We start from the raw sequence: 14,560 nt of genomic DNA on the forward strand, positions 1-14,560 counted from the left end.
AGATGTGGCTGTCAGTAGTGAGACGTCACCAAGGGTGAGGGGAGCCTGGGGAAGGACATGTTTCTGTCGACTGCCCTCTACTCTAACTTGTGTATACACGCATGGCACTCGCTCATGCACACAATCCCTCTACCTATTTCTGTCTCTCATTCTCACTCTCCTCCATCTTCATCTCTCTACTTCTCTTAGGTGTCTAACTTCTACTAACCACCTGGCAAATCACTTGATGATAATGATGATGAAGCCCCAATACTCTCATATAATGGTTATAAAGAAAAGGAGACAAGGAAAGGAAACAAGTGTTTTGGCAAGTTTCGTGCTGAGCATCACATTCTCTCGCAAGTCTGTGAAAGGTTGTTACTAAACAGCTGCCAAGGGGAGGTGTTGGAACAAGGTCTTGATCACGATCACTGATCAACTTTATCCAAAATCTGTGTGGAGATTGTTTTCCTCCATTTGATTCTTGTTTTGCTCTTGTTTCATTGATCTTTCTCCCAGAGCAGCTGGTAAATAAAGACTCTCTTCACTGATAGATGACGATGATATTACCACCTGCTGCTTGAAATCTATCTGCACGCAGTTACTGCTCTTATGACTGCTGGCCAAATGGGAGATGGTAGCTGAAGCTTTGATAACCATCAGTGTTTCCATGCCAATAGAGCTACAGTACACTGTGCCAGAAATAGACTCTCAGAACTGGCCTGCTACACTAGATGACTAACATACTGTTCTGTATGATGAAGTAGAGCAAATTATCAGTACCAGTCAAAAGTTTGGACACACCTTCTCATTCAAGTTTTTCTTTATTTTTTAAATATTTTTTACATTGTAGAATAATAGTGAAAACTATGAAATAACACATATGGAATCATGTAATAACCAAACAATTATTAAAGAAATCCAAATATATGTTGATAACTTTAAGACATGGTCAGTCAATCAGAAACATTTCAAGAACTTTGAAAGTGTAGTTGCAAAAGTGCCGTCACAAAAAGCATCAAGCGCTCTGATGAAACTGTCTCTCATGAGGACCGCCACAGGAAAGGAAGACCCAGAGTTACCTTTACCGCAGAGGATAAGTACATTAGCATTACCAGCCTCAGAAATTGCAGCCCAAATAAATGCTTCACAGAGTTCAAGAAACAGATCTCAACTGTTCATAGAGGAGACTGCGTGAATCAGGCCTTCATGGTCGAATTGATGCAAAGACGCCACTACAAAAGGACACCAATAATAAGAAGAGACTTGCTTGAGACAAGAAATATGAGAAATGGACATTAGACCGCTGGAAATCTATCCTTTGGTCTGATGAGTTCCAACCACTGTGTCTTTGTGAGACACGTAGTAGGTTTAACAGATGATCTCTGCATGTGTGGTTCCCAATGTGAAACATGAAGGAGGAGGAACATCTCTAACTCCAAAAGGTTCTGGGACACTGTAAAGTCCATGGAGAATAAGAGCCCTCCTCCCAGCTGCCCACTGCACTGAGGCTAGGAAACACTGTCACCACCGATAAATCCACGATAATCGAGAATTTCAATAAGCATTTCTCTACAGCTGGCCATGCTCTCCTCCTGGCTACCCCAACCCCAGCCAACAGCTCCACACCCCTCGCAGCTGCTTGCGCGAGCCTCCCAGCTTCTCCTTCAACCAAATCCAGATAACAGATGTTCTGAAAGAGCTGCAAAACCTGGACCCGTACAAATCAGCTGGGCTAGACAATCTGGATCCTCTCTTTCTAAAATTATCCCCCGCCATTGTTGCAACCCCTATTACCAGTCTGTTCAAACTGTCTTTCGTATCATCCGAGATCCCTAAAGATTGGAAAGCTGCCGGGGTCATCCCCCTCTTCAAAGGGGGTGACACTCTAGACCCAAACTGTTACAGACCTATATCCAACCTGCTCTGCCTTTCTAAAGTCTTCAAAAGCCAAGTTAATAAACAGATCACTGACCATTTCGAATCCCACCGTACCTTCTCCGCTGTGCAATCCGGTTTCCGAGCCGGTCACAGATGCACCTCAGCCACGCTAAATGATATTAAGGTACTAAACGGTATCATAACCGCCATCGATAAAAGACAGTACTGTGCAGCCGTCTTCATCGACCTGGCCAAGGCTTTTGACTCTGTCAATCACCGTATTCTTATCGGCAGACTCAACAGCCTTGGTTTCTCAATTGACTGCCTCACCTGGTTCACCAACTACTTCTCAGATAGAGTTCAGTGTGTCAAATCGGAGGGCTTGTTGTCTGGACCTCTGGCAGTCTCTATGGGGGTACCACAGGGTTCAATTCTCGAGCCGACTCTTTTCTCTGTATATATCAATGAATTCTCTCTTGCTGCGGGTGATTCCCTTATCGACTCAGACGACACCATTCTGTATACATCTGGCCCTTCTTTTGACACTGTGTTAACAAACCTCCAAATTACCTTCATTGCTATACAACACTCCTTCCGTAGCCTCCAACTGTTCTTAAACGCCAGTAAAACTAAATTCATGCTTTTCAACTGATCGCTGTCCGCACCCGCCCGCCCGACTAGCATCACTACTCTGGACGGTTCTGACTTAGAATATGTGGACAACTACAAATACCTAGGTGTCTGGCTAGACTGTAAACTCTCCTTCCAGACTCATATTAAACATTGCCAATCCAAAATTAAATCTAGAATCAGCTTCCTAATTCACAACAAAGCCTCCTTCACTCACGCCGCCAAACATACCCTCGTAAAACGGACAATCCTACCGATCCTCGACTTCAGCGATGTCATTTACAAAATAGCCTCCAACACTCTACTCAGAAAACTGGATGCAGTCTATCACAATGCCATCCGTTTTGTCACCAAAGCCTCATATACCACCCACCACTGTGACCTGTATTGTTACGGTGAGTGAATGAGGACCCAAAAGCGAACTAACTTAAACAGAGCTTCTTTAATAACCAAACATAGGTAGGCTCAGATAGACCGGCAGATTCCGACAGGACAGGACAAGGTTACAGCAAACATGACGATAGTCTGGCTCAGGCATGAAACACAACAAACAAGAATCCGACAAGGACAGGAACAAAAACAGAGAGAGATATAGGGGACTAATCAGAGGGAAAAAGGGAACAGGTGGGAAACGGGGTGACGAGGTAGTCAGGAGGAGACAAGGAACAGCTGGGGGAAAGCGGGGGAGAAAAGGTAACCTAATACGACCAGCAGAGGGAGACAGGGTGAAAGGAAAGGACAGAAAGACACAACATGACAATACATGACATGTATGCTCTTGTCAGCTTGCCCTCGCTACATATTCGTCACCAGACCCACTGGCTCCAGGTCATCTATAAGTCTATGCTAGGTAAAGCTCTGCCTTATCTCAGCTCACTGGTCACGATAACACCCACCCGTAGCACGCATCCCAGAAGGTATATCTCACTTGTCATCCCCAAAGCCAACACCTACTTTGGCCACCTTTGCTTCCAGTTCTCTGCTGCCAATGACTGGAATGAATTGCAAAAATTGCTGAAGTTGGAGACTTATAATTCCCTCCATAACTTCATGCATCAGCTATCTGAGCAGCTAACCAATCGCTGCAGCTGTACACAGCCCATCTGTAAATAGCCCATCCAATCTACCTACCTCATCTCCATATTGTTTTTATTTACTTTTTTGCACACCAGTATTTCTATTTGCACATCATCATCTGCACATCTATCACTACAGTGTTAATTTGCTAAATTGTAATTACTTTGGTACTATGGCCTATTTATTGCCTTACCTCCTCACGCCATTTGCACACACTGTAAATATACTTTTTTCTATTGTGTTATTGACTGTACGTTTGTTTATTCCATATGTAACTCTGTGTTGTTGTTTGTGTCGCAAAGCTTTGCTTCCAGGTCGCAGTTGTAAATGAGAACTTGTTCTCAACTGGCCTACCTGGTTAAATAAAGGTGAAATAAAATAAAATAAAAATAAAAAAGCAGCCAATAAGTGCTCAGAATATGTGGAAACTCCTTCAAGACTGTTTGAAAAGCATTCCTGGTTAATCTGGTTGAGAGAATGCCAAGAGTGTGCAAAGCTGTTGTCAAGGCAAAGGGTGGCTTTTTTGGTTACTACATGATTCCATGTGTGTTATTGCATAGTTTTGATGTCTTCATTATTATTCTACAATGTAGAAAATAGTAAAAAGAAAGAAAAATCCTTGGCTCTGTACATGAAGAGAAACACACCAACACTGATTGTATATACCTGACACGAGTAAGAAAGAGAGGGAGAGTAAGAGAGGTATTTAAGGTACAAATAGATAAGACAAGGCAGGAGAGCACGCATTCCAATTCTCCTAGGGTTATCGATTTAAATGTAAAATGCCAATACAGAACTCATTTATATATGTTTGCTTCATAAATACTGAGCAAATGTTTATATCACCCGCAATGATCAACACAATTTGCTCTTTAGTTCCCTCAAATTCACTGTTTGATCAATCTGCGCCCAGGAATAATCTATGAAGACAGTGTTGATTTCATTACCGGCCACCTCAGCCAGAGGAGATGATTATGCAGGATTTAATGACAGACACTTTCCGATTGCCCGGCGTCCATCTTTAAAACAAATCAGTCTCCTGCTCACTGCTTGTCTGATCACATTCTCCACACCTCATTACGGGACAAGGTGATCTTGCAGAGCAAAAAGATTGTAACATCAGAGCAATCATCTCAATACACGTAAAACTGTCATGGGGTATAAATTAAAATGTTACCGCCCTCCATCTCCAGCTTATGTCACCTGGTAGACAATCAGACTCTTAGCTTACTTTGAGATAACATTTTTATTAACATAGACATCAATGTTTTGGTGTTAAAATATACAATTACAGATCTTTCTGAACACATCAAAAGAGCAGAAGATACCAGATTGATGATTTTTGCGTCCTTGGACCAGAAATGTATGGAAGCCAAAAGGGAACATTGTAGGAAGCCCTTAAAAGCATGAAGATGTCCTCAAAGTGACTCCAAAGTAATCAGAAGAGCAATGCTTCACGCACAGAGTTTGTACAGGTTGCCTATAGGTAGCCTATACCAAAATAAAAAAAACTGAAACGGCCAAAGTATGTGGGAAATCATTAATATATGTATTTTGAGCAAACAATTCCTCTAACCAAGCACTGTCTTGGTGTAGTAGGATAACTCTTGTTCTGCCACAGGTATGCAGAAAGATGGCTGACTCGTTGATTGCTGGATTCATAACTTAAATGTGATGTATCCTAATGGGATCTCAATTTGTTTCCAGGCAGTGTTTCATTGAGATTTAATGCACTTGTGATTAAGGTGACCAATAGATATGCAAATTATTCAGCATGCCCCCAGAACCATATTTTTTTTATTAACAGTTATTAACATTGCTAGAGAGACGGAGGGAGGGAGGGAGAGAGAGAAAGAGAGAGAGAGGGAGATAGAGAAAAAACAAAAGAAAGAGAGATTCCGTCTATGAACATGCCAGATTTCGTCAAACTACTCTCCCCTAGGTTATTTATTTCCACTGTTGCTGTCCGCTACAGAATGCACCATACTGTACGTCAGAGACAGGGGAAAATATAATCAAAGTTATAGGCCACCCTCATTGCCAGCACAGATCAGCATGACGCGCTGCTCAGAGAATATCAAACAGGTGGAGCGGGGACACACACACACACACGCCACTGTGTGAGGTAATTGGAAGTTTTGTAAAGAAGCGGAAAGTTATTATCAGTGGTGCTGTTCCGTGCCCTGCCGTATGATTGCCATGTTATTTAATAGAGCAGCAGAAGCCTGCCACAGAAAGCCCTGAAGGTCCCCCTCACTGGGTGGTGAACACCACCCACACACCTTACAAAGGAGAGAGAGAGGGAGAGAGCGAGCGAGAGGGGGGTCATAGCATGATTCAGAGAGGGATGGGTGAGTGGGAAATGCAATTCTTATTCAACCTGTAATCTAGGCATTGTTCAGAATGGAACTACCCCATTTGCAAACCTGCCACAGTTCATTAGCTCACAAAAACGAAAGAATCTGGAAAAAAATATTTGTAGCTTTTCTATTTTACCACCATGTCTAAGCAACACGGCTCATAACTGCATGCAGTCTCCTTCTGCAATCTCTGGTAAATGACAATTAGAAGAGCATCATCACAGCAATTTCTCCACCTGATTATGCTGCCAATTGACAGCTGTTGTCATTTTGTGGCTAACATGAGCACAATATGTTGACAAGATATAATGGGAGGGTGAGCACCAGTGTACTGGAGGAGGCTAATGGAGGAGGCTAATGGAGTACAGGAGAGGAGAGGAGAGGAGAGGAGAGGAGAGGAGAGGAGAGGAGAGTTCAACCTCTCAGGCCCTGTCTATATGATCACTTCATATGGGTTGCAACTCACATTCTGAAACTTGGTTAGATGTTGTGCAGTATTTGATTAGGTCGATGTGCTGTGTTGTTTGGTTGGTGGCTGTGCTAGTGCTGTGGTGTTTGGTTGGTGGCTGTGCTAGTGCTGTGGTGTTTGGTTGGTGACTGTGCTAGTGCTGGGGTGTTTGGTTGCCCTCGGGTCTTACCTTGGTATCTGAGCAGGAAGGACCCAGGCTGGGTCTGTCTCTGGCTGTGGAATTGGATGGTGATGTGGTTGCTCCAGCTGCGTACCACCAGGCCCTTCAACAGGATAGACTCGTTGGCCAGAACAGAGGGCTCCCCGCCCCCCAGGTCCTCAAACGTCACCCGCTCCCCCTCCCACAGGCTCACGTTCATCACCTGCATGGACAAACACACACAGAGGAGACCAGTTCAGTAAAGGACACACATCAATACATACAGGTACATAGACTTGTAAACAGGGTGACAGAGAAATGTGTTGAGATGAAGCCGCCTGCCTCCTTCACTGAGCTTTTACCATCGTACGATGTCACCTAAGAGATATGCCTCCATGTCACTCTGCAGAGTTTATTCTCATCTAAAACCCAGAGATATGTCTCAATGTCACTTCACTGAGTTTACTCTCATATAAAAACACTTAAGAGATATGCCTCCATGTCACTCCATATGAAATCATATCAACTACAGTACCTCCCCCCAGGAAGGGAAAAAAGTCATTATTTCAGGCAGTCCACCTCAGAGAAAGTGTGGATGGAAACATTAAATAACAGATAATGAACATGTAGGGCAGAATCCATCAGCTGGATTTCCAGTGTATGATTGGAGAACGTGTGGACAGAGAAGATGGTTCCAGGCCTGACCTGTGAAAGCTCTGTACCACAGGGGCAATAGACATGTCAGATAGAAGGATGAGAAAAATGAAAAACAGAAGAACAGAAAACACCAAACTGCCCTGATGTGAATGAGAGACCACATAAAAGAGAAAGGGTTAGAGGTGAGAGGTGCACTGTGTGGGTGCAAGGGGCACTCTGTGGGTGCAAGGGGCACTCTGTGGGGCCTCTAAGTGCGCACGAAAGGATGAGTATTCATCTGACATATGTTTACTAAACACGTAACTATATAAAGCTTCTGTGATTATGCTCTTATGATGTAACTATATAAAGCTTCTGTGATTATGCTCTTATGATGTCACGTTCGTCGTATGGAGTAGAAGGTGAGGACCAAAACGCAGCGTGGTTAGTATACATTCTTCTTTATTGAAGAAAGAACATGAAGTAAACTGAACCAAAACAATCAAACGAATGTGAAGCTGTAACATGAAAATTGTGCTGACACAAGCAACTAACATAGACATAGATAATCAACCACAAAGTACCCACAGAATATGGCTGCCTAAATATGGTTCCCAATCAGAGACAACGATAGACAGCTGCCTCTAATTGAGAACCAATCTAGGCAACCATAGACATACAATTCACCTAGAAAGGAAACAGCCCCATAAACATACAAAACCCCTAGACAAGACAAAACACATACATCACTCATGTCACACCCTGACCTAACCAAAAGAACAAGGAAAACAAAGAATACTAAGGTCAGGGTGTGACATATGAGGACAGTGCTACCCTAGCAACAGCTGTCAACTTAAAGACATACATAATGCACAACAACAAGTTAATGTAGTGTTATGAATGAATGAACTCATAGCTAAAGCATTGGATAATAGTCCCATTCAACAAAGGGCAATACGACCTAATCACATTATTATACTGAAATCCCCATGACAATGAAATACTTCTAGAAAACTGTTGGGATAATCCAATTTGTGTTGGCATTAGTCCCGACTGTCTACCTCACACTGATCTAATCCTGGATCAACACACGTCTGTCTGACGATACGGACGTGGTTTGTTTCGTTAATATGCAAACAGGAGGTCATCAGCACATTAAGGTTAAAAGCATCATAATCCCTTCAAGGGGAATTACTACAATATGAATTCAGCTCCTCCGCCAGAATAATAAAATACGTCCCAATCAAAACGGACTGTGCTGCTAACTATGTAAAAGCAACACATGAAAACTAAATCATTCATGTGACACTTCCTCATAAAATAAACAACATATTTTGGAGCGCGTGTGGGGGAGGAGACGTATGCAGTCGACAGTGAGCTTTCTGTATCTCTCCCTGCAGCAAACCAGTCCTCCTCTCCAGAGATTTCCCTTCTACCTCTACAGAGGTATGAAGGAATAGGGGGAGGAGGGAAACATAAAAGAGAGAGAATAAAGGAGAAATCTCCACTAATTAGGTGTACGTTGTGTGAGTGTCTGTGAGGGTACTACAGTATGAGGGCTGCTAGCTAATTATAGAGAATGATTCAGTTGGGGGTAGGGAAGGGATAGAGCACCAGCACTAACATCTGTTCCAGACAGGAGAACTGGGCCATGAGGAGGAGAGGAGAGATAAAGAGACAGTCGTCCCCTGGCCCCCACAGTGAGGGCCCCATACTGAGGGAGGCTGAGAGGTCTGTCTGTCTGGGCCACCTGACACAGTGACACCTGGGCTGACACTGCAGACACAAAACACACTGATAGACAATTTACATACCATATATAACACACATAATACCATACACAAAAAAACACAAATTTGTGTAGATCACACAGGTACAAATCGTGGCACACACACTGAAAAGGGAGACTTTGTGTGGTTTCCTGTGTGCATTGATATGCCTGTCCTTGAAAGGTTCTGGCAAGTCAGGCACAAACAAAAGCTGCTATTACATGAGACCTGAGGCCACTGAATGGTAAGAGAGAAGCAGTAAAACTAGTTAAGTTCTTCCGGAGGAAATTGGACTGTGTCACCCTGAGCTGAGTCTTTCTTCCTGAAAGTCTGTTTCTACTTGAACACCTGAGTAATCCTGGCTTGAGGGGCCAGTTGAATGCAGATCTGTGGAGGTTGTTCCTGCTGAGCCAAGGTCAGCTGAAGGTGAAGAGCTGAGTAGTTGTCTACAGAGAGAAGAGATTACAGTATGTGGAACCAAACTGGACAGCAGGCACCAAAACTATGTACTGAGGACAAAAGATAAAATGTAGAGAAAAAATCCATTGGCCTCGAAAGACTCAAGTCCATGCTCAACACTTGTAGAACATGCTAAAAACATACTGAATGTATCCCATCAGCTTGCCTTTCCGATCCCACAGATCGGGTTAAGAGGCTAGAGGTCATTTGTACATGTAGGTAGGGGTGAAGTGACTATGCATAGATAAAGTAGCAGCAGCGAGTAGCAGCAGTGTACAAAATAAATGGGGGGGGCGGGGGGGGGGGGGTCAATGTAATAGTCCAATGGCCATTTGATTAATTGTTCAGCAGTCTTATGGCTTGGGGGTAGAAGTTGTTAAGGAGCCTTTTGGTCCTAGACTAGGCTCTCCGGTACCGCTTCCCATACTGAAGCAGAGAAAACAGTTTATGACTTGGGTGACTGGAGTCTCAGACAATTTTATGGGCTTTCCTCTAACACCTGATTAGTATATAGGCCCTGGATGGCAGGAAGCTTGGCCCCAGTGGTGTACTGGGCCGTACGCACTACCCTCTGTAGCGCCTTACGGTCAGAGTCCGAGCAGTTGCCATACCAGTCGGTGATGCAACCGGTCAGGATGTTCTCGATGGTGCAGCTGTAGAACCTTTTGAGGATCTGGGGAACCATGCCAAAACTTTTCAGTCTCCTGAGGGGGAAAAGGTTTTGTCGTGCCCTCTTCACGACGGTCTTGGTGTGTTTGGACCATGACAGATCGTTGGTGATGTGGACACCAAGGAACTTGAAACTCGACTGGCTCCACTTCAGCCGGGTCGATGTTTGTGGGGGCCTGTTCGGCCCTCCTTTTCCTGTAGTCCACGATCAGCTCCTTTGTCTTCCTCACATTGAGGGAGAGGTTGTTGTCCTGGCACCACACAGCCAGTTCTCTGACCTCCTCCCTATAGGCTGTCTTGTCGTTGCGTTGTTAGTGATCAGGCCTACCTACCACTGTTGTATCGTCAGCAAACTTAATGATGGTGTTGGAGTCATGTTTGGGAGTACAGAAGGGAGTACAGGAGGGGACTAAGTACACACCCCTGAGGGGCCCCAGTGTTGAGGATAAGCGTGGCAGACGGGTTGTTGCCTATCCTTACCACGTGGGGGCTGCCCGTCAGGAAGTCAAGGATCCAGTTGTATAAAGTGTAAGTAGTGCTAAAGCTGCATCTCCTCTACACTATTATTTAGAGGGTAGAGAGTAACCATTTGTACATCTTTACAACACTGTATATACATCAAATTATATTCGTAATGTCTTTATTCTTTTGGAACTTCTGTGAGTGTAATGTTTACTGTTCATTTTTATTGTTTATTTCACTTTTGTATATTATCTACCTCACTTGCTTTGGCAATGTTAATATATGTTTCCCATGCCAATAAAGCCCCTTGAATTGAATTGAATTGAGTAGAGCATCAGAAAAACATTATCTGTCCATTCTCATTTCTGACCTGTTTTACTGAGGTTAATAGCTGCTGATTCTAAATCTCATTGTCTAGATGAGCTGAATTAACATTAACACTGATTGAACAATATAACAACTCCTAAGAGGAGGAGCCTGCATAATGTTTATTAACATTAACACTGATTGAACAATATAACAACTCCTAAGAGGAGGAGCCTGCATAATGTTTATTAACATTAACACTGATTGAACAATATAACAACTCCTAAGAGGAGGAGCCTACATAATGTTTATTAACATTAACACTGATTGAACAATATAACAACTCCTAAGAGGAGGAGCCTACATAATGTTTATTAACATTAACACTGATTGAACAATATAACAACTCCTAAGAGGAGGAGCCTGCATAATGTTTATTAACATTAACACTGATTGAACAATATAACAACTCCTAAGAGGAGGAGCCTGCATAATGTTTATTAACATTAACACTGATTGAACAATATAACAACTCCTAAGAGGAGGAGCCTGCATAATGTTTATTAACATTAACACTGATTGAACAATATAACAACTCCTAAGAGGAGGAGCCTGCATAATGTTTATTAACATTAACACTGATTGAACAATATAACAACTCCTAAGAGGAGGAGCCTGCATAATGTTTATTAACATTGTGTTATAATGATCCTGTTAGTCTTCCAACTGAAACACTCTGGAACTTTTCTATCCGATTCTCATTCATACAATTCTCCATCTCTCTCTCTCCCTCCATTCTTTGCTTTCTTTCTCTCTGTCCTCCTTGTTCTGTCTCTAAATCTCAGAAGACCTCTTGAAACCCTTTCTGATCTCTTAATTCCTCGAATCTCTGTCCATTCCTTGTTATTTCCTCTCATAAAATGGTCTGTGAAGTTTACAACAAGGTGATGTGGGAGGGGTAGGGAGAGGAGAGTAAGGGGAGCTGTCTTCCAGCCTACAGCCTTACAGCAGACTGAATCCAAGACAGATGAGCAGGCTGCTGATAGCTGATAGTGTAGCTGACCCACCTTGACCAGGACAAAATGCATCTTTAAAAACCCCACCAGAAAGGATTCTAAAGTGCTGCACTCTCCACATCTAAAAACCCTGCCACCGCCACATTGGTGAACTTCAAATCCTCTCCCAACAATAGCAAGGTACAAAAGAGGCAAACCGAGTACAAGGCAGAAGGAGAGATGAGTAATGGACTTTCCCTCCCTCTCTTCTTTCTTTCCTTTCACACTCCCTCTATGACTCTCTGACTATCAGCCATGGCACTGGAGATTTGCCTGTGTGGCAGCAGGTGTGACTGTAGCCACTTCCAGAGAGTGGCTGTGGTGTTGTGAGGGTCACCATGTGGGAGCTTTCCCAGATAGAGGTCAGCAGTCTCATCTACTGCCTGATCCTGTCAGTGTCTGCCTGGAGACAGCAGGTGCACATCACGAAAGGAGAGGAAACTCAGGATGTGAACTAACATGGCTGCCATTCCTGCCACTTGTCCCGCTGAGTTCAGTGTTAGGGATAGAAATGAATAACACTGAAAATAACCAGTCAGAGGACATTACGGTCTTGTAAAGACCTTTGTTGTCTTAGCCAGAAAGCTCAAGTTCACAAACCTGGTGTCCCGGAGACTTTTTAATTTGGCCTACCCCGGCCAAACCCTAACCCGGACAACGCTGGGACAATTGTGCGCCGCCCTATGGGACTCCCAATCACAACCTGCTGTGATACAGCCTGGAATCAAACCAATGAAATTCAGTGCCTTAGACCGCTGCGCCACTCGGGAGCCCTAGTGCTGGGATGCCGTTGGGCTGAAACAGACTCCAGATTGTGGTGTTCAACCCTCTCTTGACTCAGTGAGGGAAGAGCTGTGAGAAAACAACAGTCGTCGTTGTCATGGCAAGTTATTTACACTGTCACCCAGGTGGTGCACAGTACCGGTGCTCAGTAGTGCTGACAAGACAAACAAGTACAGTGAGATTAGAGAGAGCTGTGCTCTCTCACTGCCACTAAGTGCATCTCCTTGCTTCTCTTTCCCCCAGTGCTGTGTTCACAGAGCCCATGTGGAACATGCTAATTGCGCTTCTCCCAGCTCCTCCATGGCCCCTGCATGGTTCCTAACAGGCATCAGTGCAACTGACAACAGGACAACATTCACTGTGAGGAAAGAAAAACACAAGGGCCTGATCCAGAGAGAGGAGGGGAGACGAGAGAGGAGGAGAGGCCTGGTCCAGAGAGAGGAGGGGAGAGGAGAGAAGAGGAGTGTTCTGGTCCAGAGAGAGGAGGGGAGGGGAGAGAGGAGGAGAGGCCTGGTCCAGAGAGAAGAGAGGAGAGGAAAGGTCTGGTCCAGAGAGAGGAGGGGAGGGGAGAGAGGAGGAGAGGTCTGGTCCAGAGAGAAGAGAGGAGAGGAAAGGTCTGGTCCAGAGAGAGGAGGGGAGGGGAGAGAGGAGGAGAGGTCTGGTCCAGAGAGAGGAGGGGAGAGGAGAGAGGAGGAGAGGCCTGGTCCAGAGAGAGGAGGGGAGAGGAGAGAAGAGGAGAGGTCTGGTCCAGAGAGAGGAGGGGAGGGGAGAGAGGAGGAGAGGTCTGGTCCAGAGAGAGGAGGGGAGAGAGGAGGAGAGGTCTGGTCCAGAGAGAGGAGGGGAGAGGAGAGAGGAGGAGAGGTCTGGTCCATAGAGAGGAGGGGAGAGGAGAGAGGAGGAGAGGTCTGGTCCAGACAGTAGAGAGGAGAGGAAAGGACTGGTCCAGAGAGAGGAGGGGAGGGGAGAGAGGAGAAGAGGTCTGGTCCAGAGAGAGGAGGGGGTGGGGAGAGAGGAGGAGAGGCCTGGTCCAGAGATAGGAGAGGAGAGGAGAAGAGAGGAGAGGAGAGGCCTGGTCCAGAGAGAGGAGAGGTGAGGTGAGGTGAGGTGAGGTGAGGAGAGGAGAGGAGAGGAGAGGAGAGGAGAGGAGAGGAGAGGAGAGGAGAGGAGAGGAGAGGAGAGGCCTGGTACAGAGAGAGCTGGTGATTGTGAAGGAGGAGAGAGGATCGGAGAGAAGAGGCTATAAAATTACATTTTATAGGATGTGGAGGTAGCTGTTTGACAGCTTCTTCTGCCTGAGCTGAAACATCAGAGCCATTTGGGAGTGCAAAGTTATCTTATTTCAGAGATATAGATACAAGTTTGATACACACATGCTACTAGGTTAATGTATACTACATATTACTGGTGAGCTCTCATTGCTGAAGATACTGCTCTTGTGACAAAGCGAAAATGTAGAGTTTCCTTCAACCTCGCTCGCACTGCGTGCAATGTAGATATCAAATAACACCACAGTTCACGGGCAGAGTAGTGGGTGAAACCATTCACTTAAAAAAAAAGGTGTGATATAAATAAAGTGTCCTTTCATTATGTGTTGTCATGTAAATATTTGATGCCATTGTAATAAGGTTGGCAATATGAGAGGTCTTCAGACGTAACATTTTTCTATTATTTTCCTTGAAAGAACAACTAGTGGGTTTTAAGTGCTTCTCCCCTATTTGGAAAGTTGGTCTGTCTGCTCTTCAGTCAGAGAGAGATATTCTGAGAGTAGTGAACGTGTGAGTGTGATCTTCCTGTCAATGCCGGTCATCACTGTTTTATATATTTTACTGCAGATAAAAACTAAGTCAAACTGAAGTGTGGGTGTCCGTGTGCCTTTCTTCTGGGTT

The 14,560-nt window shown here is 44.5% G+C and overlaps 1 protein-coding gene across 3 annotated transcripts in view; it reads right to left on the reverse strand.

The window, feature by feature from the left end:
• LOC110507882 (seizure protein 6 homolog) overlaps positions 1-14,560 on the reverse strand; it is a 128,746-nt gene that overhangs the window by 31,156 nt on the left and 83,030 nt on the right. For all 3 annotated transcript variants that reach the window (XM_090223804.1, XM_090223803.1, XM_090223802.1), the window contains exon 4: positions 6,566-6,758. In XM_090223804.1, the coding sequence (XP_090079930.1) occupies positions 6,566-6,758 (193 nt within the window). The remainder of the gene's footprint in view (positions 1-6,565; positions 6,759-14,560) is intronic.

The sequence above is a fragment of the Oncorhynchus mykiss genome, chromosome 27 (genome assembly GCF_057628025.1).
Source record: "Oncorhynchus mykiss isolate SJ-2025 chromosome 27, ASM5762802v1, whole genome shotgun sequence".
In the NCBI taxonomy this organism is placed as follows: Eukaryota; Metazoa; Chordata; class Actinopteri; order Salmoniformes; family Salmonidae; genus Oncorhynchus; species Oncorhynchus mykiss.